The sequence below is a fragment of the Trachemys scripta genome, chromosome 1 (genome assembly GCF_013100865.1).
Source record: "Trachemys scripta elegans isolate TJP31775 chromosome 1, CAS_Tse_1.0, whole genome shotgun sequence".
Taxonomy (NCBI): domain Eukaryota; kingdom Metazoa; phylum Chordata; order Testudines; family Emydidae; genus Trachemys; species Trachemys scripta.
In genome coordinates this window covers 45,821,562-45,848,704 of record NC_048298.1, presented here as the reverse complement: position 1 = coordinate 45,848,704, position 27,143 = coordinate 45,821,562, and the positions used below count along the sequence as shown (strand labels likewise).

Genomic DNA, 27,143 nt, shown 5'->3' with positions numbered 1-27,143 from the left:
TCCTTTTCGAAGCAAGCAGCAGCCTAACTTGGATCAGTGTGTGGAGTGGTTGGCAAAGCAACCTCGCCCCAGGTTTCAAAATCTGCACAGGCAGAACAAGGTTGGGAAAGTCCAGTTTCAGGAATCCCCCCCCCCTTTGCACCCCCTGCTGCTCCCAGAGCTTTGGGGATGTGCCTAGACCCACCATTGCTGTCATCCCAGCCAAAAGCAAGCAGAACAAACCCTGGCCGGCGGCCAGCTGTCTCACTTATAGCTACCTCCCCCTCGCTTGCTTTTTACAATACAGGATCTTCCTTTCTCAGCGCGTCTAAACTATAGCGCAGTGAAACCTCAGTCAGACTCTCCACCAAGCCCAGGACAGCATGTCTGGTAGCCAATACGTAGACTCAGAGGTAGGATTTCCTTGGGATCCTTTAAAAAGTCAGTTTCAGTTTAGATACTTCTCGTTCCTGCTTCCTCCTGCCTCCAAGTACCTGCTTCAGCTATCGCTGGCTTGGCTTCTCTGGGCATTCTTGGCACTTTTCTTTACTGATCTTGCTCTTGACCGTCCGTAACCCCTCCAGCAAAGGAGATAGGCTGTGCGCTTGGGAGGGGTGATTAGAGATAAGGATAGCAATCGGGGGTTATTTGTCCATGTTGCTAGCTCTCCGAGGAAACCCGATCTATTATTCGGCACCTTTGGGGAAGTTCCTCTCCCCATCCAGAGCCGATCGCTTTCCCTTCGTCCGGCTCTTTAACTTGTATTTGTAAACGTCGATGTAGGAAAGCGCGTCGCCCCGCAAAGCGAAAGGGTCAGGTGAAGCGCTGACAGCTTATTTCGTGGGCTGTTAATGAAGCTGCGGAGTGTTTTCCAGCCAGCACTAGTGACATGTTGCACAACGAGCCAAAGTCACCACCAGCGCCACCTGAGCAGGCTGCTCGGCCGGCTGCAGCCCTGTCGGGAAGGGGGTATGCTCTGCCCCGGCAGCGACTCTCCTTGGCAGCCCTGGGGAGAAGTATTTGACAAGAGCCCAGGGCGACCCGTGCCAGGGGCTCTGGTGTGATGGAATGTGGGACTCGCCCCAGGGGGCTGAGGGATGAGATCAGGGACTTGGAGCTGCAGTTGGCTGGGCTGGAGATGGGAGCCAAGTGAGGGACCCGGCGCAGAGATCGGGGACTGGGCACACAGCCCCAGGTTGGAGATCGGCCTCAGATGGGGGGACAGATCTGAGATCCCGGGGGTAGGGACTGAGACAGACCCCGGGGGCTGGAAATGGCCCGGCTCAGAGAGCTGGCGCTGCCGGGATGGGGGGCGCAGAACGGGACAGGGCGGCGGCGGCTGGGGCATGGAGCGGGCGCGGATTCAGCGGGGCCGGGCACATTCTCCTCGGGGGCGAGGGCGAGGGCGCGGCGGGGCGGGCTAGGCGCCGGCCGGCTGCAGGCGAGCGCTGGCAGGGGACCCCTGGCGGTGGGAGTCGGTGCTCTGCTTGGTACCGCGCGAGCGAGGGGTGTGGTGTGGGCTGCTTTTATCCGTTTAAAAAGCCAGCCGGGGGGCAGGCTCGGCGCTGAAGGGTCCCCGGCTCCGCGCACGCTGCAGCCCAGCCGCTGGATGAGCTCGTGACACTCCCCGCCACCGCCCAGCCCCGGGGAGTGCCTCATCTCTGCCCCGCTCCTGTCCTGTCCCCAGGGGCTCCTGTACACCGCGCCCGTCCGGGAGCAAGGGAACATCTACAAACCCCACAACAAGAGCATGGCCGAGGAGCTGAACGAGAAGACGATGCACGACGTGCACACCAAGGAGATCGACCTGGTCAGCCGGGACCCCAAGCGGCTCAACGACGACGTGGTCAAGGTAAGGATTAAAAGCCAGGAAACGCGGGAGATCCGGGGCTGGGGGCAGAGAAGCTGGAGCCGTTTTGGGGGATGTTTTTTTTATTATTATTATTATTTTATTTTATTTTGCGACAGCAGCTCCGAGTGCCGGCCGGCGGCACGGTGTTTGCAGAGGTGCCAGGGATGGAACTGATAACATTTGTGACAGTTCATTGCTTCCCTCCACCACCTGCTGTCCCTGCAAACTATTTAAGGGGGGGGGGCACTCTACTGCATCGGTTTAAATAGCCTCCTGTCAGTCAGTACATTAATTGTGGCCATTTGGGCTAGCTGGGGAGCTTGCAACTGGTGGGAGCGCAACAGAATGGGGGCGGGGGGGACACCCGCTAAGTGGATGAACCTGCGCTCCGAGTTCCATAGCAATGGAACCTGTTGCGAGAACTCAAGGGGAACAGGGTATTCAGCACCATCCGCACGGCCTGCTGCTCAGCCAGCGTGTTTTCCGGGCATCTCTAAACGGTAACCAACTAGCTACTGAAGCGACCGTAGCTTTCAAGCCAATAGTGCAAGCTGAACAAAATGCAGCTATAACTGGCGGGAGGAATGCCCCATTACAGAACCCACGGGCTGAGTGAACGGTCCTTCTGTTGCAGTCAAACTGGCTGCAAATGCTTGTTGGTAGTGCTTTGTGTCGTGGTGGGGGTGAGACATGGAACGAACATTACCATATTTAACCCAGGAAGGGAGATTTTACTGGCCAGCAATGATTCCTATAAATACCTTATAAAGGAATGGCAAAAAAAAAAAAAAAAAAAAAAAAAAGCAAAAATCAGGTGGAACTCAGATTACACTGTTAAGGATTTCTCTACACTACTTTCCTGTGGAACAGCTTTTCCCTGATCCAGATGCACACAGCTCACTTTTCCTAAGCCAATTGTTTGCAGAACCATAGCTCCTGGTTATTTTTTTTTCTGCAGTACTGAAATGATAAAAACAGGCAATAAACAAGCAAAAACTCAAAGTGACTGTGCCTGGACCTCTGGTCAGATTTTTAATTCCAATTTTGATCATTTCAGCAAATCTGGGACAATGGACATTGTTGCCTGGGCCCATCTGGGTCAGTGAAACCCTGGAGTTGATCCCTCATTAGCAGAGGAATGTCCTTCAAGTTTGTTGGACTCTGGGGAAACAGCAGATATCCACTCAATGCTAACCTGTTTCAGATCCAGCAGTCATATAGTGCAATCCTAGTTCATCCTGCCTCTAGGTTGGGAGGTAAAGCCTGTCTATTCAGGTACTTTCAAGGAAACATTTCATTCTCTCTGTATCGGAAGAATTTCACTTTTGTTGATTTTCAAGGCAGATTGGTGAAATGATTTAGACCTCTAGGGCCTAATCCAGAAAGGTGCAGAGCGCTCTTAAATCTCATTGACTGCAACAACATTTGAAGGCACTCATCACAGCAGAGGCTCTCTGCCTTGCTGGATCAAGCCCTAAAAGTTTTTGCAGGCAGATGGTATGCTCATAGAGCTATTTCCATAACTTTGCTTTTACAGTCTAGAAACAAAAGAAGTGGAATTCTGTACACACTGAAAAATGGTCTACAAAAGATACAGAATGGCGCAAATCTTAATTTACAAGCCAACAACTTATTTTTATAAACTGAGAATTTTGTTTTCCTTTTCGTTGTGGAAGAGGAGCTGTAGGGGAAGAGCTATGTGAGAGTTCGGAGAGGAGCATGCTAGTGCTCATGTAACCCACATACCTCTAGGGTGTGGTGTTCTAGCCCATCTAGTGGCACCCAGCCCACTTAGAGAGAGCGATTAATGAGTCTGCTCTACAGCCTTAGCTAGGGACCACATGGCTTTTAGCTCATGTAGTAGAGGCTCATGCATTTAGCTCTAGAGGTCCCAGGTTTGATCCTGCCCACCAATGACCGGGGACTGTTGGTGTTACACTCACTGTGTGCGGCAGCAGTGGTAGTAGAAGTCCCCTGCAACTAAACCTTCTGAGTATGAGTCATAGCCCCCAGGCTGGCTGGAATCTGGATATCCACAGAACAGAACTAAACAGAGAAAGAAAAATCCTACTGGGAAAAGAAGCAGATCGCTGATGGGGAAAAAAAAGCATAGCTGTCTTAAAGGAAACTGAAATTTACAAAGCACATCCCTTCCACCCGCCCACAGGGACAAGCCCTGTGCATGGTTGTTTGTTACTCCCAGTGACCCAAAAGAAAGTTAGAAAGTAAGATTTATAGGAATTTAAAAAAATCAAAACCTTTGGTCTCTCTCTGAACAATCTGGATCCCTCTTTCCACAAATGTGCCACTTGCAAACACCCTAAAAATCTCCACCAACCAAACAATCAGAAAACTGATATTGCTTCCAAAGTATGCCCATCCCAGTGAGTGAGTGACAGGGAATGTCAGTATCATATCAAGCCAGTGTTCAGAGCCCCACTTTCAGTAACATTGAGAGAGATAAGGTGGGTGAGGTAATATCTTTTATTGGACCAACTTCTGTTGGTGAGAGAGACAAGCTTTTGAGCTACACAGGGTATCCAACTTTTGTTTTTTTACTAACAACAACATTTGCAAAATTCATAGGGCAATTGGAAAAACAACATTTTCCCGCCTAGTTACAAGACAGGCAACAATTAATTTTGCTGTTTATACTTTATTTCACAGATAGGTCCAATTTGCAAACTTTAGATCCAAATTTCCGGGTTCTTCGGCTATTGCTTTTAAGTTCAGCTTTAAGGGGCAACCATAAAGTTCATATCTAGATCAGAGCTTTCTGAAAGCTTCTGGAGAGGCAGTGTAGTCTTGTGGACAGGACTTGACTGGGTGTCAGGTGATCTGGGTTCTGCTCCTGTCTCAACCACTAGCTGGCTGTGTTGCCTTGAGCAAGTAATTTTGCTTCTATTCCCCCCTGCCATTTGTCCATCATCTACTTAGCTGTTCAGGGCAGAGAGTGTCTCAAGACAGCAAATGTGTTTGTACAGTACCTAGCATAATAGGACCCCAGTCTCGCTGGGGTCTGTAGGTGCTACCATACAAGTAATAAGCCATATAAGTAATATTACAATACAAGTAATACACCAATAGTACAAGTTCAGGGATGTAAGGAGTCAGAATTGTGATTCAGGCCTATCTCTATTTTGTTTAAAATATTTGTGTTTCACCAGATTCAGAACTTTCAGCCTTTTACTCGGCATCTATGCATTTCTTGCCACTGTGCTATGAGAATCAGAGAGTAACGTGGGGGCAAGTAAATCAACCATGAAAAGTAAATGATTAGACGGAGAACAAGGAATCCGCTCTTTAAGCAGCTCTTTAAAAGGCCTCAGTGTTGCCTGCATTCAAAAAAATCTCATAACAAGTTTTAAAAATAACACTAGCTTGTGAGAAGCAGGGGATGCATTCCCCTGGTGTACATCATTCTGAGCCTGCCACACAGTTCACTGCATTTGCACAGTGTCCTCTGCACCAGATAAATAGGCTGTAGGGAGCACAGCAGTAAAGCAAGGTGCTATCAGATAGGTAGGAATCAAGAAAAGGGCATAACCCTGCTCCTGATCTGTACTGACACTGGAGGATTATAGGAGCTTGACTCTAAAGCTAAAGATATTGGTGACCTCAGCTTCAAGTCACACTATAACTTTAAAAGATCTGTGAAATGGAAACTAAGTGCCATACTAATTCATGAAAAGCTGACTAAATGACGTGATTTATTTTAGCATTGGGGTGTATATTAGAACTCACTGAATCTAAGGCCCTCTCAGTTAAGGTGAAAAGGCAGCAAGGTGTGGGATTCTATGTGGCAGCAAAACAGCCAGAGGAGAGGAGGAGGCATTGAAACACCTCAGATTTGAACCTCAGATCCTAAGGTGATGTCCCCCTTACAACTACCTTCAATAGTTAGTATTACCCCTGTCCAGTCTCTGACTGTGGGGTGGGAGTGGGGGGAGAAAGAATCTTTTAACATCTGGCATTTCCTCATGCTCACAAAAGGCTGCATTCTACAAGATGACAAGTGCACCTGACTGGGCAACATGGTGCAGGATGAGGTTCTAAATTAACTGATACACTCAGATCTCTTCATGTGTGTACAACATTGTGTATTCATGAGACTGTGTGAGAGAAAAACAACTTGCTTTAAGCAGTGCCATGAGTTGCCTACACCGCACCATTTGGATTGAACTACCGCAGGGGGAATACTGCAAAACTTTTCCAGGGGTAGTCTCAATGTTGTCAATGAATTAGCTTCAGCCATGTGCTCAGTTCTCATGTCAGCTTTCAGCGAACATTCACGTGATCAAATTTTATTGGCATGAATGTTCACGGGACATGAATTTCATAGTTACATGCATGAGTAGTTCCCAAATTGAATTTGAAAACTGACATGTAGAAGTATTGGCATCTTTCCACACTTGTCAAATCAGGGAAAAGAAACAATACCACATGACTTATTTCATAGACTCATAGACTTTAAGGCCAGAAGGGCCTTTAAGGCCTGTCCAATCCCCACTAACCAACAGAGCTCAACTAGTGTATACTCATACTGAGCTCTTTGATGTCCATGGAGTTAAAAAAATTGCCATAAAATTCATAAAATATTTTCAAACAACAAATAAATCTAAAAAAATGGCAACATTTGTGGATATTTCATGAGCAGAAAAAGATCTGCTACATTTATCAAATATATTTTTTGTTCCAAACTTTTTACTCAGCTCCAAATTGAACAGTGTTGTCTCGTGTTATTTTTTGAAGTAACAGTCCTTTACAAATAAAACAGTCAGCACCTCTGCAATTTTATTTTTCTTATGCACTCAGATACTCTGGTGATGGAGGCCATATAAGTTTGTAAAGAGGGAGAAAATAAAAGTAATTGTGTTTGCTTGCCGCTGAGTGCCAGATGTTCCTGGTTTATTTGCTGCACGGTCTACATTATCAAAAATGACCACCAATTTTGTGTCCAGCCCCTGGGTACCCAACTTGAGAGTCTAATTTATGAGTGCTGAGCACCTTCACCTCCCATTTGAAGTTGTGGATTCTCAATGTCTCAGAAGAACATGCCTTGATGTCTCAGGTTGGACACCAAAATTGAGGCACCAAAAACTAGTGGTTCTTTTCAAAATGTAGGCCTTCCATAGTATCTATATTAAGTTCTTCTTCCATTATGCAGATCTGTTACAATTTATTCTAAAGTTACAATTTTCCTGAGGGGATGTTTATCATACACTTAGAAAAAATTGGGTAAAACGCTTAGTTACATGTGTGCAACCCCACTGAAGTCAATGGAGTCACATACATGGAGGAGAACCTTTGTTTATGCTTTCTTTTAAAAACTTAGCTCAATTTGCATAACGAATTTTAAAGTGAGTGTTGGTGCAACATTTTGATATAGAGAAATATGAAGACATGCTGGAAACTCATGAGTATGTAAAGATTCTCTGCTTATCAGAATCTAGATCATTTTCAGCTGAAGCCAAACTTTATATCTACAAGAAGGCACTTTCTGAGGGTTAAAGCCTATATTAATTTCTTCAATCAGAAATCATTTGGGGTAAAGGTATAGGAAGGAGGGGTAGAGTGTAACCTCAACCCTCTTGTGAGACCCACATAAGTCCAGGCAAAATTGTAGTCCTAGCACTCAGCAGGAGGACAGAGAATGCTACCTCTCTGTTTCCTCTGGGATGAAGGGGAGCGAGCTAGAAGATGGGGTAATGGCTCCATCTACCCAACAGTGGAATTGGCCAGCCAGATGGAAGGTAGTAATGGGTTCTAGCAGCAGGCATACTGCCTCTGATCCTAGGAGATCCTGGGGACATTCTGTAATACATAAAACAGCCTTATAGCTATATAGCTCATATATCACAATTGACTCTGAGCTGTACTCTGTGCTTTCTATGCCACGTTCTTCACCTCTGTGAGAGGAGACACAACCATTAGTGTGTGTATCACAATAGTGACCTTTATCACAAACCCCTAATTGTTCTTATCTGCCTTTTATCATTCCCCAAGGGGCCAATATTCACCTGTGGCTGGCTGAGGGGGGAGAGATGCTTTCTCCATGAGGACTTTCTCACTCTCTGCACTTCCTAAAATTGTGCCTCACAACACACACTGATTTTTTTCCATCTTAGGGCCAAATTATGGTCCTGTAACCCTCTGGAGTACTGTGGCCTGGGGAACACTTTGAGTGCTCAAGCAGTGGTGGAGGAAGACATTCTGCCTGCATAAGGCATAACAACTTCACTGGTGCTGGGAAAAGCACAGCGAGGAGCAGGTTTCTTTGCACCTTTAAAAATATGTAGCCTACCCTCCTCCAGCTATTCCTTGTTTCTGACACAAGCTGGGTGGGCTCTGTCCAGCCTCCCAGCCCACTCAGCCATGCCACCTCAGCACCAGTACGCACTACCAGCAATGATACTAGGGTGACCAGATGTCCCAATTTTATAGGGACAGTCCCGATTTTTGGGTCTTTTTCTTATATAGACTCCTATTATCCCCCACACCCTGTGCTGATTTTTCATACTTGCTGTCTGGTCACCCTAAATGATACAGCTATCTGGTTCCCACTCCTTGGTCATGAGCACAGCCAGCCAGATTATGACTGTCCCCTACAAGGATGTGTTAGATAGGAAATGTCCATTGCACCATCTGGAAAACCCATGCAAGGCCATCCACAACTTGGTTTTTATTTTGTTTTTAAAAAGCAATGACCACCAACTACTTACTGCCCATGAGACCCTTCTTTCTGGGAAACATCTCCTGGCTTTACTACAGATACAAACAACAAGGAGTTTTTGCACCTAGTTTAATTTGCAAAAGCTTTTATCATTGTTGCTCAAATACAATTAAGTGTTCAGTCCTTTCTCTTCAACAGTTTATTCAGCTCAATGCAGTTCAGCTCATTACAGGATCAAACATATTCCAGAAACTTTGATCAGATGTGAACAAACATCACATACACCATTTACGCTGGTATCAGGGAGGGCACTACTATTCAGTCTGTACAATGAGCCATGCTGGCCTGGCACTCCCCTTTTATGTATCTTAAAACAAGACTTGGCAGAATTTGATTTGTTTAAATATAATTTTGACAGATAATATCAGTGTTTATTTGTAAACATTTTTTCTATTTTTATTTATTAAAAATTTCACAGTTGTGGGAAATTATATGGGGGGGGTGTCCGACAACAGGATGGGTCAAACAATAATCATTTAATGACAGTAGACATTGATTTCAAAAAGTTAAAGCTGTAGAACCATTAAAATAGAAACTGTCAACATCACGTCAAAATATACAGAGTAAATATCCTTAAATCAAACTCTACTAAGTTCTCACTCAGCATTTTTCTTACTTTGCCTATCTGTACATTTCTGTTATTATCAATGGAAATATTTTTCATTGGTTTGTGTGTGTGGTGAAATTCACATTTTACTGACATTTACAGATAAAAATCTAATCCTTCCAAGCCTACTTAAAAACATTTATGACTCCCATCAGTGGCTAAAAAGAGAAAGTCAGTGCTGAAGGCAATATTAAGTCAACTTAATCACCTCATCTAATACTTTGCATCTAGGAAGTCAGACAACTTTGTGTTGAGTGCAGCATGAATACAGAGATAGATGTCTAGACAGACAGAGCATCTTTCATCTAATGAATGAAAGAATATCTTAGTTCACAAACCTTCTGTGAGGAAAGTCAGTTTTGTCATCCATGTTTTACAGACGGGAGTGCTAAGGCACAGAAAGATTGTGGCTTGTCCAGAGTCAGTGGCAGAGCCAGGAATAGAATCCAGGGGTCGAACTAGATGAAATAAGAGAAAATCCAGGGCTCAGCCAGGACTTTTCTTCCATCAGGAATGGATGAGATTTAATATACAGTCCCTTTCCTTTGTTTCTGCACAGTGCTGATAGTTTCTTAATGTCAAATATTAACTTGCAAGTGTTTATTTGGCTCCTTAATTTTACATAGTCCCAGAAGTTTGGATAAACTTTGCCTACCCATACACTCTGGGGGCCTTGTTCAAATGACTCTTACATAACTAGTTCTGGATTCAGGGCTTAGGGGACTGATTCACCATTGCAATACTCCAGTGCTATATCAGGGTACACTGGTTTGGAACTGGAGTAATATAGATAGGGAATTGAGGCAGAGCTCTTTTGAAGCATCAGTCTTCCTTTACATGGAAAGCAAGGAACTCTTTTGCTGGACTTGGAAGTTTAATCATTTGTAAGGATTACAGTGGTTAACCAGTAATTGTATTTATTCTGATCAAAGCCTCTTTTTGAAATATTTTTTTTATATTTAAGCTCTCACCATAATTAAACCCTTATGCATTGGCTTCCTGTTTAACACCAATGAATATGATTCATAACTCAAAAGGAAAATGTTTGTTTGTTTGCTATGGTGACATAACTAACTATTCAGTACTGATGCTTATTGTATTAGCATTTTTACACTGCCCCCAAATTAAACCAGGTGCTTCACAGAAGTTGAATGTTATAGCCAACATAATTTGACAGATTTAATGTAACACATGAACTTTAAAAACACTTTGACAAGCTCAAGTTGGAATTATCAGCGGGTAAATGTCATTTTGGGGCAGAATTTCCGTATGATGCATAGTGTTGAACTCTTTAGCTCACAATTCTTCATTAATAAAACTGGGAATTCTGTGACATGAACATATTAGGAGTATGCAATAAAGAGATCTGCACATCAGGTCCAAAAAGAGTATTTTACACTTTGACACTTTTCAAGCAATAAGAAGCAATACACCATACTAAACCGGCTTGGATAAAGCTATAGAACTAGGGGCGCCTGCTAACTGAAGAGAAAATCCATGTCAATTAAGTTAATCCCAGTATTTCTCTGTACCCTCCAATGGCCAGCCTCTTAATAACTTTAAATGGTACCCCTTATTATAGGTAGAGGGGTCAATTTCATCCATGGTGTAACTCTCTGACTTCAGGGGAATTGTATGTGGGATGAGTTTGGTCTGTAGTCTTATGCTTATCTGGCACACATGCAATGTTTTCAGACAAGTGGGAACTGATAAATTCAGCTTCTCAAATAGGAAGCGAGAAGATACCATCACAGCTTAAGGTGAAAGCATCACATTCCCTATTCAGACTGCTGCTGTGCTCAGTTTAAACTGGGATTTTCAAAAGAGCCCAAGGGAGCATCAGTGGGGTTTGGGCACCTACTTCCCGCAGGCTCCTCCGAAACCCTTGCCCTCACTCCCAACAGATAACAAGAAGCACACTCCATTTGTATACCACACGCAGTTACTATTTCCTATCTGCCCCATTTCTCTGCTCCCAATCCTTTTATGAGCTCCACACAGACAGATCTCTGTTCCTGTGCAGAGCTCATTGCAGGAGCAAGGCCCTAGACTCACAGTGTTATAGCAATATTTAAAATTAAATAGTTTTAACACTGTTACTTGAGGATCTGTAATTTAAGGCCTTCCATACAAAAAAATTCTAACAGACGATATGCAGAGACAAATATTTTTTAAAGGATCAGAAAAGTTAATTAGACTTTCAACAGCACTATGCACCTTGTATTAATGCTACCTTCAGTTCTAGGCATGGCAGGTAAAAAACAGGAAGGGGGCACGTGAGGGGAAGGAGAGAGAGAAAATTGTTACATATAATTATGGCAATCAAAGAGAAATTGTTTATTTCAGTTGATGTAGTATGGTTACCCAGAGGAAACTGGGTGTTGGGAAATTATACTTCTTCTCATCCCAATTATGTGTTGGTGCCTCTACACAAATTCTCATTAAATTTGTTTAATAAAATCTTTATTGATTATTTGTTATTAAGGAGATTGTGTTTGTAAGTGGGGAGATTTAGGTGAATGAGAAAGAGGTTAGAGATACAGTATAACATGGTACTGGAGCATAAACATTTGAGCTAGAACCTGATCCAAAGGCCATTGTAGCTAATAGAAATATTAACAGCATCAGGGCTCTAGAAACAAGACATTTGCATTGTTTTAAAGAGTAGTGGAGTCTTTTAAAAATCTGTTTACCAAAACCTTTATTTCTCATAAAGAAATCCTACGGTGAAATCCTGAAATCAATGACAGATTTCTCATTGACTTCAGTGTTGCCTGAATTTTACCTCATAACTATATTTTTTCTGAGTAGGAAACATTTTCAGATATCCTTGGTGTAGGTGGTTGAATCAGATGTATCAAATTGTGGAGTGTGAAACAAAGTGACACAAAAAAAGTTAAAGTTAGTTGAGAAAAGTTTCAGTATGGGGAAAATGTAGTGACCTAACCCAGCTTTCAGAACACCAGATTCCAGGAAGGGAAACAGCAGCTTTGTTTCCTCTATGACAAATTTACTCTGGCAACATCAAAGTAATTTTCCTAGGGAATTGGCTGGTAGGAATACACCACCTGCACAGGACGTAAAGCAGTACTTCAGATAGATTCAGATGACTCCTTGGATGGATATTTCATCATATCTCTCAAGCTACGTTGAGACAGACCAGGTGAGAACTTGGATAAAGGCCCTCTATAGAATGCCTAGTTGTTGCAAGAAATTATGTTGGTAAAAGCAGGTGGAATTCTCTCTGCATTCACATGCATAACTTTGTTCTGAAGAGTAGTTACAGTGACCTCAATGGGACCGTTCAACGGATCAAGTTAAGTATGTGCTAAGAAGTGTATGCAGGCCTTGGGTCGTACTGAATAGTGTCAGGGAACAAGATGCTGTCTTCTTGGCAGGACATAAAATCGGAGCTGGGTGAATTAATAGCAAATAACTTATTTGAAATATTCACAAGCAAATCATGATTTTCTCAGACTTATTCATTATTCAAAATTATTTAGTGAATGTATCTGTGGGTTGTTTACAAGCAGCCCATTGGAATGATTTGATATTCAGAACTGAATATTTGAACGGTATTGGTTAGTTTTGATTGGACACTTGGCATATTTCTCTTCGCTGATTGGAGGAGTGTCAACCTTATAATCAGGATTCTTATTTATGAATTCAGCATTTGCTTTCTGTGAATACTCTCAAGTACTACTGAAGATTCATTATTTCTATGAACATTCTTGCCAGGAAACGAATTTACTAGACTATTGTAGTGCAAGTGAACACAAAAAGGGAAGGAAACACAATCAAAGCAACTTAAAAGTTTGAGCACATATTTGTGGGATATTTTTATTTATTTATTTGCAGCATTGGGCCATTTTTATATAAAACCAAGGTTCTGACTATTTATGGCCCTCATGATATTTTTTTTTTTTTTTTTGTGCTAAAGGAAAAGTGTCATCCCTGGGGGACCTGGCTGGCTTCTATGAAGGCAGTGTGCTCTGATTTCAGGGCTAGGAGCCAAAGTCTAATCTTGACTTTTGTATTTATTGTGGTCAAAGGCAAGTTACCTCTTTGTCTCATGTGCTGGAAGAGAATCTTGATACATTTCTTCCACCAGATTACAGGTCAAGGTGATTTCCCTGTTTCTGATAAAAAATTCTGCCCTCTCTGGATACTGCTAGAGATTCCTAATCTCTAAACATCCTTGTCAAACCATGAGGATCTGTACTTTTGAATAGTAAGATTTTTGCCTTTGTCAAGTACCAGATTGCACCAACTGGCCAGTATTTAAAAGGGTTATTAGTGGGAAGCAGGACACCTGGGCATAAGCATGCTGTGTGTTTTCAGGGACAAAATATAAACATGTCCCCAGAAATGCAGGTGAATATGTTTATTTGCCAGACGGTGCTGCCTCCATCCTTGGTTCTGGTATGACAGCGAGTTTTTGTTTAAAATGGAAAGCAAGTGAAGAAAATCCTCAGTTCCTCCCTCCCCCCAGGCACGTGCAACCCAGGGCAGGGGAGTGTATTACAGGTCAAGGAGTGAAATATCTGTTGGAGTTTCTTGTAATATGGACAGCAGCTCACCATGACTGTTTCCTTTTCATAAAGGCTTTGAAGCTCTGAAGTGCTATGCAATGTCAGTGCTCCAGTTTATCATAAAATCAAAATCAGTAAAATCACATGGTTGCTAGGAGCCCAGGCAAAAGAGGGAAGGAGCAGCTCAATGACACATAACCCTACTCCCTCTACTTCAACCCCAAACCAACCCCATATCCCTCTCCTACTCTTCTCCTCTCCTCACATTCTGCAGGGATGACCTAATGTACTTTTCCAACTTCTCGGTTCCTATGATACATGGGAATAACTGTCAGGAAGGCAGTTGGTTCTGTGTGTGGAAGCATGTATTTTGCAAAGGAAGTGAGAATGTTTGAGTCAGGGAAGCATTTAAAAGTTTCGATGCATTTTATCTGCAACTATTGGGAGCTTCTTGCATAACTTTTACCTAGTTCCCAACCACCTAACAATGTTCTCCAGCTTTTGTAACTGTGAATTTTCAATATCCAAAAAGTAAGTGGAAGTACAAATAGCTAAGAACAAAATCCTCTGGACCTCCCATTTTTTAATAACATATTCACCAGTCTGAACCACCTCTGATAGATTGCATGGGTCATGGAGCTTCTCTCCCCTCCCAAATGTGACTCATAGTGCAGTGCTGCTATGGTCATTATGGGACTATATGCATCTTTGCTTCAACTGACTTGTTTTTAAAGGAAATTGAATACAATGGAAAAATTTAAATGATAAATTGAGCACAATAGGGAAAGATCTTATCTGCTTCCTGCTATATGCTTGTTACTAGTCTTGTAAGGATACAATATAATCTCAAAAAAATACTGGGTTTTATTTAATGTGAGGAAAAACTTGCCCTAAAACAGCACAGTTCTGGCATTAAAATCAGCCTCAACATTTCACATTAGACATGTTTTAAAAATAAATAACCCCTTTTTATGGCTTATATAGAAATATATTCATGCATATAAATTGCTCATTAAGCACCTGGCTTTTGATCAGGCCCCGCAGCACAGCAGAGCGTTTAAGCCCATGATTTCAGTGGGACCATTCGTGTGCTTGAAGTTAAGCACATACTTAAATACTTTACTAGATTGGGGGCTTAAGGGTTCAGTCATGAAAGGGGCTGAATGCTTCCATAAGGAGCTGAACACCCTCCCACTGACTTCAGTGGAAATTGAGGGCTTTTAGCACTTCATCATGGCGCTCAGCACCTTGCTAGTTCACACCGAAACTGAGCGTCAGTGGCGTATGTAAATTGGATCTTTTGTGGACACAAGCAGTAATGCTTCAAAAACATGGCAGTGGTTTTTTGGGGCATGCATAGTTATACCTGCAGAAATGTTGGCCGAATTGAAACCTCTGTGAAAATGTGGCCTTCAGATATCCTTATTTATCATCCTAGCCATCACAACATGGTAAAGTTTGCTTTCCAATGGGTGATGTCTCAAAGAACAAACTTTTAAAAGGAGCAGCAATGATAGCTGGAGGTTTGGGACTGGAATTTGTAGGAACTCCCCCTCTCCCCACAACTCAGCAGCTTTTGATATATAACTCACTCTTGCACCCATCTCTCTTTTCACATATAAAGAGTGCACATTTCTTCATTGAGCAGGCTGCTCCTTCGGAATAATAACTCTTATCTCAGACACTGTAATTAATAGAGGTTTTCTTTAAACAAACCTTGAAAGAGTAGACAAGTTCTTCATATAATTTTCCCCCTTGCAAATAAATCTCTGTTCAAACATACTTAACTCACTGATAAACTAGTTTAATAAACACATCCAGGGCAAATGAAGCTGCAGTATTTCTCTAACAAAAGCTACAAGCAATGCAACAACTGGCTTTACCAAACTGAATAGTAGGAAACAAAGAACCGCTGAGGTCAGGAAATTTATTGTAGACATAGAACAGAAGTTGGTAATGTTTAAAAATCTTTGGCCTAAACAGAAGGTTATTTTGAGTTATTAGCACCCTTTAATTGGTCAAATCCCATTTCCTTACCTTGTGTACTTGTCATAATTTAACATGCCTGTATTTTCATTAGCATTGCAGACATGTCATGGCCATGTCACAACACACCCTAGAGGCTGTAGAATAACAAGTTCCCTGGTGTACATGTACTGCAGTGAGGGAGGCCTCTGCCTAAATCTGTGCCTGACTGTATGGAGCTGCAACAAATCCTTTACAGACTAACCTACCAGGACCGGTGTAAGGAAGTTTTGCGCCCTAGGTGAAACTTCCACCTTGCGCTCCCCCCTCTCCAGTCCTGCGGCAGCTCCCCACCCCCCTCCCACCCCCCTGAGGCGCCCCCCCCGCCCCGCGGCAGCTCCCCCCTGCCCTAAGGCACCTCCCCCGCGGCAGCTCCCCCCCCCCAGGGAGCCGTGAGGCAGCTCCCCACCCCAGCTCACCTCCTCCCCGAGCACACCGCCCCCACTCTAATTCTCCTCCCCTCCCAGGCTTGTGGCACCAAACAGCTGATTGGCCCCGCAAGCCTGGGAGGTGGGAGAAGTGGAGCAGTGACAGTGTGCTCGGGGAGGAGGTGTAGCAGAGGTGAGCTGGGGTGGGGAGCCCTGTGGCAGCTCCCCCCCCCCCCCCCCGAGGCACCCCCCCGGCCGCCCCCCCCCCCCCCAGGGAGCCGTGCGGCACGTCCCCACCCCAGCTCACCTCTGCTCTGCCTCCTCCCCGAGCACGCCGCTCCCGCTCTAATTCTCACTAATTCGCTCTAATTCTAATTCTTCCAGGCTTGCGGCACCAAACAGCTGATTGGCACTGCAAGCCTGGGAGGCGGAAGAAGTGGAGTGGCGACCACGTGCTCAGGGAGGAACACTGTAAAAAAAATTGGGGGCAGCGCTTTTTGGCGCCCCCAAATCTTGGCACCCTAGGCAACCCCCTAGTTCGCCTTAATGGTAGCACTGGCCCTGTAACCTACGTTTGGTATATTTGACAAAAGTGGAACCCAAGTAAAGTTTATCTTATCCTTGTGAGCCAGTGAGTTTCTCTACTAAAAGCTAATGGGAAACTTTGCTGTATCTCCCTGCCCTAATGTCCATATTTCTAGCCACTTCACTCCTATTTTTACATGGCTTGGTTCACTTTGCCTTTTGTTATCAGTCTGATGTCACTCACCATCGCAGAGTGTTACTGGACTGATAACCAGAGGGGAAAGCTAAGAGACATGAACATGCTGCAGGAAGAGCGATGTAGTCAGAACAATGGAAATGACAACAGAACCTAGAAATGTTGATAACAAAATGCATAGGTTGCCTAATGCAGATGCTGCTTGTACAGGGTTGATCTCTATGCCTGTGGGCAGAATCTGCTCCTCATAGGAGGGATCAGGGTGATAGTTATGACTAAGGCTCCGTGTTTGTCATGGCAGTCACGGAAGTCATAGATTTTGTGACTTTCCGTGACCTCCGTGACTTCTTCAGCAGCCTGTGTGGCTGGCCCGGCAACTGCCTGAGCAGCTCGGGCAGCCCCTGGGACAGGCGCACCAGCTGTTGTTGTGGCTGTCTCGGGCTCCCTGCCCCCCCGCAACAGGTGTTTGGGTGTGGGGGGACTCAGGACTGAGGATTGGCATGCCGGGCGGTGCTTACCTGGGAGGGGGCTTCCCAGAATGGCAACAGGAATTCCCCTCCCTCAGCTCCTAGCTCCAAGTGCTGCCTCTGCCCGCAAGCACTGCCCCTGCAGTTCCCATTGGGCGCCATTCCCAGACAATGTCAAGTTAACATCCCTACTTAATCACTGTAGAGCAGCTTGGGACTTGTGGCCAGTGGAAAAGTGAAATGGGAAGATGTGGCAATGGGACATTGACTACAATTCATATGAGATGGTGTATTCAGTATTGTGCAGTATAATCTAAAATTGATATAAAAGTTCCCACATTTGGTAAAGTTAGTCTGGAACAGTAATCCCTGATTGTTGTGGCATGAACTAATCATTGTTTAGCCTCTCACAAACATAACGGTTCCTATGTACTTTTAGGACATTTGTGTGTGACTTGAGCAGTGCCACCGTGGTATAGTAAGTACCATGACTCCATGACATCATCTTCATCTCTTACACTTAGAACAGGCATGTCTGCCAAGAAAAGAAATATGGCCTGATTCTCCTCTCCTCAGGAGTCACTCCACAGAAGTCAGTACAGTTAGACTAGTATTGTAAGACAAGCAGTTACTGAGACTCAGGCCTAGAGAGAACATTCACTCTTGACTTTTCAGCCTGAAAAGCAATGAGATTGCTTTGGAGTCATATTTTTAAAATAAATATTTCACCATTGTAATGAATTATATGTAAATATATCTGAGCACATGGGCGATTCTAATAATTTACTTTAACAGTTTTGTGAGTTCCATATAAACATATAGTTTCTTTTTTTGGGTGCCAAAAAGATAGTCAAGCATAACCTTTTTGTTAAAAACAGACTAAGTTAAAGATGCAGCCTCAGAAGGGCTAAAGGGCTTCAGTGCAAAGTTAGTTTCCCAGTAAGATTTAATGTTTCTACTGTGAGCCAGTCGAAAAAATAAATTCTCCTATAAAACAGCCAGCCAGGACAAACTCAATCCTGTGGTCCTTCTAGATGTGTGTAAAGACTTTTGGCCTAATCCTAAAAACCCTTTATGCACAGGACTAATTTGAGGAGTAATTTGACTCAGTGCAGAAGCAAATACATTTATGTTGCTGAATACATTTTGTGTTTCACCTACATTAGCATAATGTGATACAAAAGTGAATGTTGATGACAGGTTTTATGTGCTTAACTAGAAAATCCTTGTATAGTTTGGGGAAAGGGCTACTATAACCTAAAACTTGTTATCTTAACTATTGCAGAAATGTCTTTTTTTAGCAGCATGTTTTTATGTTCATGAATGAGGCAATATACACATTGCATAGATTCACACTCATATTTTCCACTCTCTGTTAGGAAGGTTGGGTCTAGAAATCAGTGTTGCAGGTCTTAGAATCATCTAATTTCCAGTACATGGATCACTAAACTCCAAGTTTTCTATTGAAACAGAAATATAATATCCAGACCCTGTCCTAATGGAAATAATGCTTTTTTTCATTTCTGCATGTATACATTTTTTTTGTAATGTATTTGACCGGATTCAACACCACCTGACAGGTCATGTTAGCCAAACAATGTCTCAACACATCAAGCAAGGATTACTTTTCTTAACATATGTTACTAGATTTTGGTTAACTTGTACTTGCAAATTTATAGATTTATTTTATGGGCTAATGTGCTGCACAAAAGAATTCGGCATCATTTATAAAAGTCCAAAAGTATAAACCATTCAATCCTAACAAAGCTTTAATGGAAATTCAAAGAAATTGGAGTATTTTTATTTCTTTGCTGTCACGCACAAGATTTGCCAGCATAGCAATATGTTTCATTCATTACAGTTACAAAAATTCCATTTTCCTATCTTTGCTTGTTGATGGTATTGAACTTGGCTGACTGTAGAACTTTACAGGAGAAAAGCCCCTAGTTTTCTATACTGATGTCACAGAGAGTTATTCTCTAATATGAGTTAAAACAAAAATTCATTTATATGAGCTACAAAACCATGTTTGTAATTCTTATTTGAAGAAAAGACATTTGCCAATCCTACCTTTTAAAGTTGATATTTTTATTATTATAATATTTTAAATTAGGTCGAGTTACATTTTACAAACTCCTTATAAATTTCTGGCTCTGCACAGCTTCTATAAAAAATACATAGAGTTGTGTCTTCATTGCACATATAACACATTTTCGTAATGGAAGATTGATTCCATGGATGAAATCCTGGCCTCTTTGAAGTCAGGAGGAGTTTTGCCATGGACTTCAGTGAGGCCAGAATATGCTGTTGAATTGGTTAGAAAACTTGTTTTCATTTGGTGAAATAATTCTTTTAGAGAAGTACCAAATATCACTTTTGTGCTATTAGAGCCTTCTTCAGAGTGGCATTATAGCTTGCTGTTTGCAGAACCAGGGAGAAGAATTAGCCTGGGAATGGAAACCTACAAGTAGCCAGGGCTGGGGAGAAGTCTTAGGCTTAGTAACACACCAAATTAAGCTAAAATGATATTATCCATCCTTAACCAACACTACACCAGGAAGTTGTATCCATTTAAACAAACCGGTTTAGAAACCATTTTAAACGGTTGGAATTTCTGAGTGAAACCCTGGCTCCATTCAAGTGAATGGCAAAACTCACATTGATTTCAGTGGGGACATGATTTCACCATCTGTGTGTAGATCAGCTGTTGGTTTGAGGATTAGACAGTGTTATTTTGGAATTTTCTTTTTGTGAATAAAATCGGATCCCCCATGGTGGTGACGTGGCAGCTAATGACTCTACAGCGAGTCTGTGGCTTGTGTCTGGAGCTGGGTGGAGACTGCACTAATTTACAGGGATTTACATGGTCTCCCTGGAAATACAATTTTAGCTGCTTATCCATTTATGTACATGATTTGTCATCTTTACAGGTATTACAGAAGAGGTAAATGATTACATTCCCTATCCCATAAGGTGTTAAAAATATCAGACTCCATAACCATTGGGTAGAGCAAGATACTGCTGAGAATAGTATAAGTAACAAATGTGCTGTGCCTTAGAAAAGCACATTAAAGAACTATGGCTCAGTGTGTGGCATATTAAGCCTGATCCAGTAAACTCATACTCTTGGCAGCAATCTCATTTGGAGCAGCTCCTATGAGTGTATTGTTCTTTCCACCAATTTGTATAATTGTTTTAATTTCTTGCAGCGGAATACTATCGTGATGTTCATTTTTCCTGTTGACCTACTCTGCTTGGTTATGTTGGCCACACTAAATATCCTGTGCCGTGGATTATATCAAACACATGTTTAGCTTGTGTGACATGGGGCTGAACTATTATGTCTCAACATGTTTCTGTTAATATTCTAATGGAAATGTTATGACAATTAAGCTTCCTGGATATTTTGGCATTTCAACAGAGACCTGTAAAATATGCATCCTTTATTGTAGCACTTCCTTCAGGTGAGTTTTTGCACAGGTTGGCTATAATAGTCAAAACTATGGAATGTGTACGAAAGGATATTTCTTCTAAATAATAATATATTAGCCTGGCCAGGTATCTTACCAACAGAGTGTCAACCCATGATCCCTATGGGCAAGAACTAGACTACAATGAAAAGATGTTCCTAATGATTAACTCAAACTGAGAATCCCCTGACACTTCCAGAATGAAAGAGATGCATCATCGGGTGCTGATATAAATATGGCACATGAACAACTATTTATGTTTGGTTTTAAAGCACAAGTTTAAAAAACTGCCTTCCCCACATACTGACTGTGAAAATTCAGTAAGAGTACTAAGGGTGGTATTAGAAAATTCAGCGAAGAGTGCATGTCTTTAAGTTAGAGGACTGCATGATGTGGCACGAATGGATGTAATCACTATAGATGGCTACATACTTATTTTTTTAGGAGAGCTCCCAGAAGGTTGTGTTGGGCACTCAACACATTGAAGATGCCGTACAATGTCTCACAATTTCCCCCCTCAGATACTTTGAATATGAGGGGGCTGTGACGTTGTGCAGTCTATATGGTTTTATAAAAACATGATAATAAGTGAATATAATGTAACTGGAATAGTTTTATAAAAACATGATAATAAGTGAACATAATGTAACTGGAATAGTTTTATAAAAACATGATAATAAGTGAATATAATGTAACTGGAATATGCTTCATGCAAAAGGTCTCTTGTAAGGTATCATTACAAAGCTTATAATCTACTGAGTGTGATCATCCTATCTGTATAAATGTACCACTCTTGTATCTGAAACTAGAAATATGAAATATAACTCTGAGGGCCTATTGTAATTATGCAAAGTGTGGGCCATTAATGGTGGTTTGGAATTTTAATGACTCCCATTGTCTGCAGATGGCTGTGTTTACCTGTGAGTCTTCCTGTATATGTGTGTGCTGGCAAGTGGGTAATGAAGTCTTGCAGTGACATGTGATCATGTCACTTGAACTGGAATCCATCTTTAACCTTGTGCTTTTCCAGTGAGGGGGGTGGAAACCCAGAGGGACAAAGGGTTCCCGCCTTATGCAAAAGATATATAAAGGGGTGGAAGAGAACAGAGGGGGAGAGGAGCCATCATGAAGAATCCCCTAGCTATCACCTGAGCTGGAACAAGAGCTGTACCAGGGGAAAGAATTGTGCCCAGGCCTGGAAGGTGTCCAGTCTGAGAAAAAACTTACTGAAGCATCTCTGAGGGTGAGATTATCTGTATTCAGTTTGATTAGACATAGATTTGTGCATTTTATTTTATTTTGCTTGGTGACTTACTTTGTTCTGTCTGTTACTACTTGGAACCACTTCAATCCTATTTTCTGTATTTAATAAAATCACTTTTTTCCTTATTAATTAACTCAGAGTATGTATTAATACCTGGGGGAGCAAACGACTGTGCATATCTCTCTATCAGTGTTATAGAGGGTGAACAATTTATGAGTTTACTCTGCATAAGCTTTATACAGGGTAAAACGGATTTATTTGGGTTTAGACCCCATTGGGAGTTGGGCATCTGAGAGCTATAGACAAGCACACTTCTGAGAGCTGTTTTCAGGTAAACCTGCAGCTTTGGGGCAAGTAATTCAGACCCTGGGTCTGTGTTGGAGCAGACAGGAGTGTCTGGCTCAGCAAGACAGGGTGCTGGAGTCCTGAGCTGGCAGGGAAAACAGGAATAGAAGTAGTCAAAAGTGTCAAAAGTGTAAAATACTCTTTTTTTGACCTGATGTGCAGATCTCTCTATTGCATACTCCTTACACGTTCATGTCATAGAAGTAGTCTTGGTACATTAGGTGGCAGCTCCTCACTAAAATGGTTCATGGCTTTATCATTTTAAGGTGGACTGTTGTATTACACTTTATCAGGGGATAGTCAGAAGGCCCATTACAAGCTTCTACTCCTGAAAATGTGGTTTCCCATCTTCAGAGCAGAGCAACTACTGAGAGCATATTGCATCTGTGGTCCATCATATCCACTGGCTGCCAGTTCTCTGCTGGGTGAAATGTAAGGTGCTGGTTACTATCTATAAAGCCCTAAATGTTCTAGAACCCTGCTATCACAAAGGCCAGCTGTCCCTCTATTCCCCATCATACAATGCCAACATTTAACAGAAATGCTTTCCTTGCCTATCAAGGGTGAATGGGCCCTGGAGCTGAATGTTCCGAGCAGATGTTCCTCATTTCTAGAATTCACTCCTGCCAGAAGCGAGCTGGAGCCTGGCCACTTTTAGAACACGATGTAAGATGAATCTCATTAGTCACGTCCTCCACAAACTGCAGGTTCTGGAATCCCCTGATATATTGTATGGTTTGCCAATTGGTCTTCCCCACCTTTCAAGAAGTTGGCTTGGTTACCATGGGGGTGATTATGTGTGTGCTTCACATGATTGGGGAAATGTTGTTTGCTCTTGATTTAAGCTACATAAAATGTGTCTAGATTCTGAATACCTCAAATACAGCTAATAAAATAATAATTTATATCTAGGGTTTCTGGTTTTCAATTTACATTGAGCTGTCAACATTTTACAAACTATTAAATTGCAGTCACCTTAGGATGTGAAAATGACTGCCTAATTCAAATGCACCAGAAGTCCCTGTCGCACTGTTGAAGTCTGGAGCTTGGTTTCATGGTAACATAGATGTCACAATGTGAAGTGGCTGGAATTAAGGGTCCAGTCATTCAGGAGGCAGAACATACAACATGATTCTGCTCATTACAGTAGGAATTGAAGACAATCAGCACCTTGCAAGTTAAACCCTTACATGATCAGGAGATATGAAAATGTTGGGTTGATATTTAATGACTTAAATTTGTTTCTCTCAATATTTGCTCCTCTGTAATTGACTTCATAGGAAAAAAAATAGGGAAAGATGCACTATTATTTGAAAAACTTTTATTGGGGTTTTTAACCTCATTCTATTAAATTAAAATAGATTTTCCAAATGCACTAAAATTGTCTAAATAAATGACTTGTAATAATTTCACATAACCACATAATACTCCACTTACAGTGCTTTAGGAAAGCAACTATTTTGTTACAAAAATTTAGACTTTTAAATGAATAATATTCAATTTCTCATTCTAAGAAATTTTTCTTCTTTAACAACCGGATGAGCCCAGTGTCAAAAGTGCTGTTTTTCATTCGAATTCAAAGGAAATTACACAAAATGTATCATAACTCTTTAACATCAATACTTAATCACTTTCATAAACCCAACAATATCTTGTTTCACTATTAAGAGGGGCCTGAAGAGACAGGACAGTAATTCACTGTCTAGTGTGATTAAGTCTAACATTATTTAAATATTCTAAATGCTTTTGCAAAATGGAAGGCTTTGCATGGAAATCTTTACTACTGTTTATAAGCCATTCATTCTACAGTATTGCATATTGTGATTTTGCAATGCAGAACTGCTGCTCCTCTTTTTAATACTAGTTTTCTATTCCAGAGCATTGCATATTTACATTAGAATATATGGAGCCTAATCTTGATCTCACTTCCCTGATCATATAAATTAGGAGTAACCCCAGTTACGTCTATGAAGTTTCACTGTCGCAAGTGGAAAGCAGATGCTTGTCTGCTGTATCTTCTTGTGTTCTTCAAGGATTGTTTCACAGTTAGACAGCAGCATTTCTCTACAGTACAATTCTCCTTATATCCATTGGAGGTCTGAGAATGGTGTCCCCATTTGTTCTTCTTTTTGCTCCTTCCTTCGGGGTCCATGACCCAATTTCCCTGTGTCTATTATAGGAGGAAACTCCAGGCTAGGAATCTGAGCTTCCATTCCAGTTACATTAACAGATCTGCTAGCCACAACTAGCAGAGACTTGTTTTATATTTTAGACACACTTACATGCAAAGGCTTCACACAGCCCACAAGACTGTTCCATGCAATTCAGAGACTAAGGTCCTGATTCAGCAAATTACGTAAGCAGGTGCTTGACTTTAAGGATATGAATAACCCTATCTTTAGTCAGCAAAAACTTAAGTACATGCTTAATGTACATATGTGCTTAAATGTCTAAATAAATGGGACTTGCATGCTCAAAGTTAAGCACATGCTTAAGTGTTTTGTTGAACCGAGGCCATAATTAGTAGATCATGGATAAGACAAAGGGTATTTGGAATCCACACATCTGTCGGTTGTGAATATCTGTCTAACCTGCTTTTGTGTCCTCTTTGCCTGCAGATTGATTTTGAAGATGTCATTGCTGAACCTGATGGAACACACAGTTTTGACGGGATTTGGAAGGCCAGCTTCACTACCTTCACTGTGACAAAATACTGGTTTTATCGCTTACTGTCGGCAATCTTTGGCATTCCTCTGGCTCTCATCTGGGGTATTTACTTTGCCATTTTGTCATTCTTGCACATCTGGGCAGTGGTGCCATGCATCAGGAGCTACTTGATTGAGATCCAATGCATCAGCCGGGTCTATTCTATCTGCATCCACACATTCTGCGACCCATTATTCGAGGCCATCGGCAAAATGTTCAGCACTATCCGGGCAACAGTACGAAAAGAAATATAAGTGATGCTTCAAGGACAGCTCTCTGTCTGGAGAGTCTTTTTGTGTGCCAATTTCAAGGCTCCTAAATCAATCTGCAGTAACGGCTGGTGAATATACTGGCCCAAAACAAAGAATCATTTGTTCAGTTTTCATTACTAATATTTATCCCTACTGGATTTTTTTTCACTCTGCATTTTTCAAACTGATCTTGAATTGCTACTCTCCCATTCCAGCCGCATATCATTTTGCTGACCATTTGATAAACAGATTGATGTGCTTTTGTCTGGGTCTTTTTTAGCCCTCCATTCATTCCTTGCAAGATACATTCACAATGATATAATAAAGAACTGCAAAAATGCTTTTCAACACTGTCATGCCATTCATTTTATTGTGGGCAAACAGTATAAAGCTATTGCAGCAGAATGAACCTGACAGTTGGCAGGTTTTAAAAGAATGTTCTTTTTTCAATTGTATTGTCAGTTGACTACAGCCATTTACTTTAATGGTCAGATATGGTCTACTATGAAAAGACAGATATAAATAAATTACTTAACTAATATATGTTCTGAAAATCTAATGCCTTATCAGATCAGAGACTTTGACACATATAACTTTCCATGTCCAAATGCTGAATGTCCATAAAAAGCTACAGTTAATGCCTTCTTGTGTCATAGTAGCTATCCTGAAAGTTTGCTGCCAACTGTTTGTCAACCCTTCACTATAATTACAGAAGCAAACTGAAGATCAAAGCTAAAAATATTGTTATTAAAATGTTTTTCTGGCAGTGACTTATGATGTATCTCTTAGCTCATATGTAGGTGTTTATCACACCAGTAAATATCACAAATGTGTCTGAGATGATACTGGCTTAAAAAATGAATAATCCAGGTGTGCCAAACATGCCAACTATGAGCTGTCTCTGAGAGAAGCCAGCTTTAAAAAACCTTCCTGTCAGCCGAGGTCAGCATGCTGTTAGCTCACAGATTATTTTCAGGAGAATTCACGCTTTGCTGAGTCCAAATTAATCCATCACAAGAGATGCTTTAGAAACTCCACATTGTGTTCCACTTTTTTAGCTGAGCTGCAGCCATCAGGAAGTCTTAATGGAGGGTATTGTGTGAAACTGTCAAATGTTGCAAAGCATGAGCCCTTGAAAATAAAGCATTTGCAACATATTATGCTGTGACCCATGGGAGCCTTTGACCTCACAGTGATGTTACTGAGCTCAGAGGATATCCTCATAAGGTTTGCGTGAAGCATTTGAACCCTTAAAACCTGAAATGTACATAAAGCTGCCTGGTATAGTCAAAGCTTTATGCTTAGTCCGGAGATTCTGCATATTGCTTTCTATGAGTCAGGGGTGCCTTCCATTCTATTTCTGCCATAAGTGCACTTAAAATCTGTTTGGAGGATGCAGCTGCTTCTTCTTCTCTCTCTTTTTTTTATAGGCACATACATTACAAACCTATTAACTACTTTTGTTTTGCATTTAAAACAGACACTGGTATGGGTATAGTTTTATGTTTTTACTATGTACAGAACTGAGAGTGTACTATTATAGAGATTTTGCAGTATTAAAAACAAGCAAGATTGTAAACAAGAAATATTTTATCTTTATATGAGGAAAATCACTTTGAAAAGGCCTCCTTGATTTATCATGTAAACCGTGTATCCTGAAAGATGTCTGTTCACTTAGACTTATTAGTCCCTAATCCAAATACATTGCTGATCCAAGACATTTACATTGCTATTATATGCTTACAGATTTAACCGACACCTTTTTTTTATTTTGCATGTACTACAAAGGCTACAATCTACGCAATAAAAAATGTTTAATGGTA

At 41.7% G+C, this 27,143-nt stretch overlaps 1 protein-coding gene across 4 annotated transcripts; it reads left to right on the top strand.

Moving 5' to 3' along the window:
- The first annotated feature begins 240 nt into the window (after positions 1-240).
- CAV1 (caveolin 1) lies at positions 241-27,143 on the top strand. 4 transcript variants are annotated; one of them, XM_034768951.1, is made up of 3 exons: positions 241-392; positions 1,667-1,831; positions 24,982-27,143. In XM_034768951.1, the coding sequence occupies exons 1-3, from the start codon at positions 363-365 to the stop codon at positions 25,321-25,323; spliced, it is 537 nt and encodes a 178-aa protein (XP_034624842.1). In that variant the 5' UTR covers positions 241-362; the 3' UTR covers positions 25,324-27,143. The 4 variants fall into 4 exon arrangements, with proteins under 4 accessions (XP_034624842.1, XP_034624856.1, XP_034624832.1 ...); XM_034768965.1 differs by lacking the exon at positions 241-392 and adding an exon at positions 528-948; XM_034768941.1 differs by lacking the exon at positions 241-392 and adding an exon at positions 969-1,220.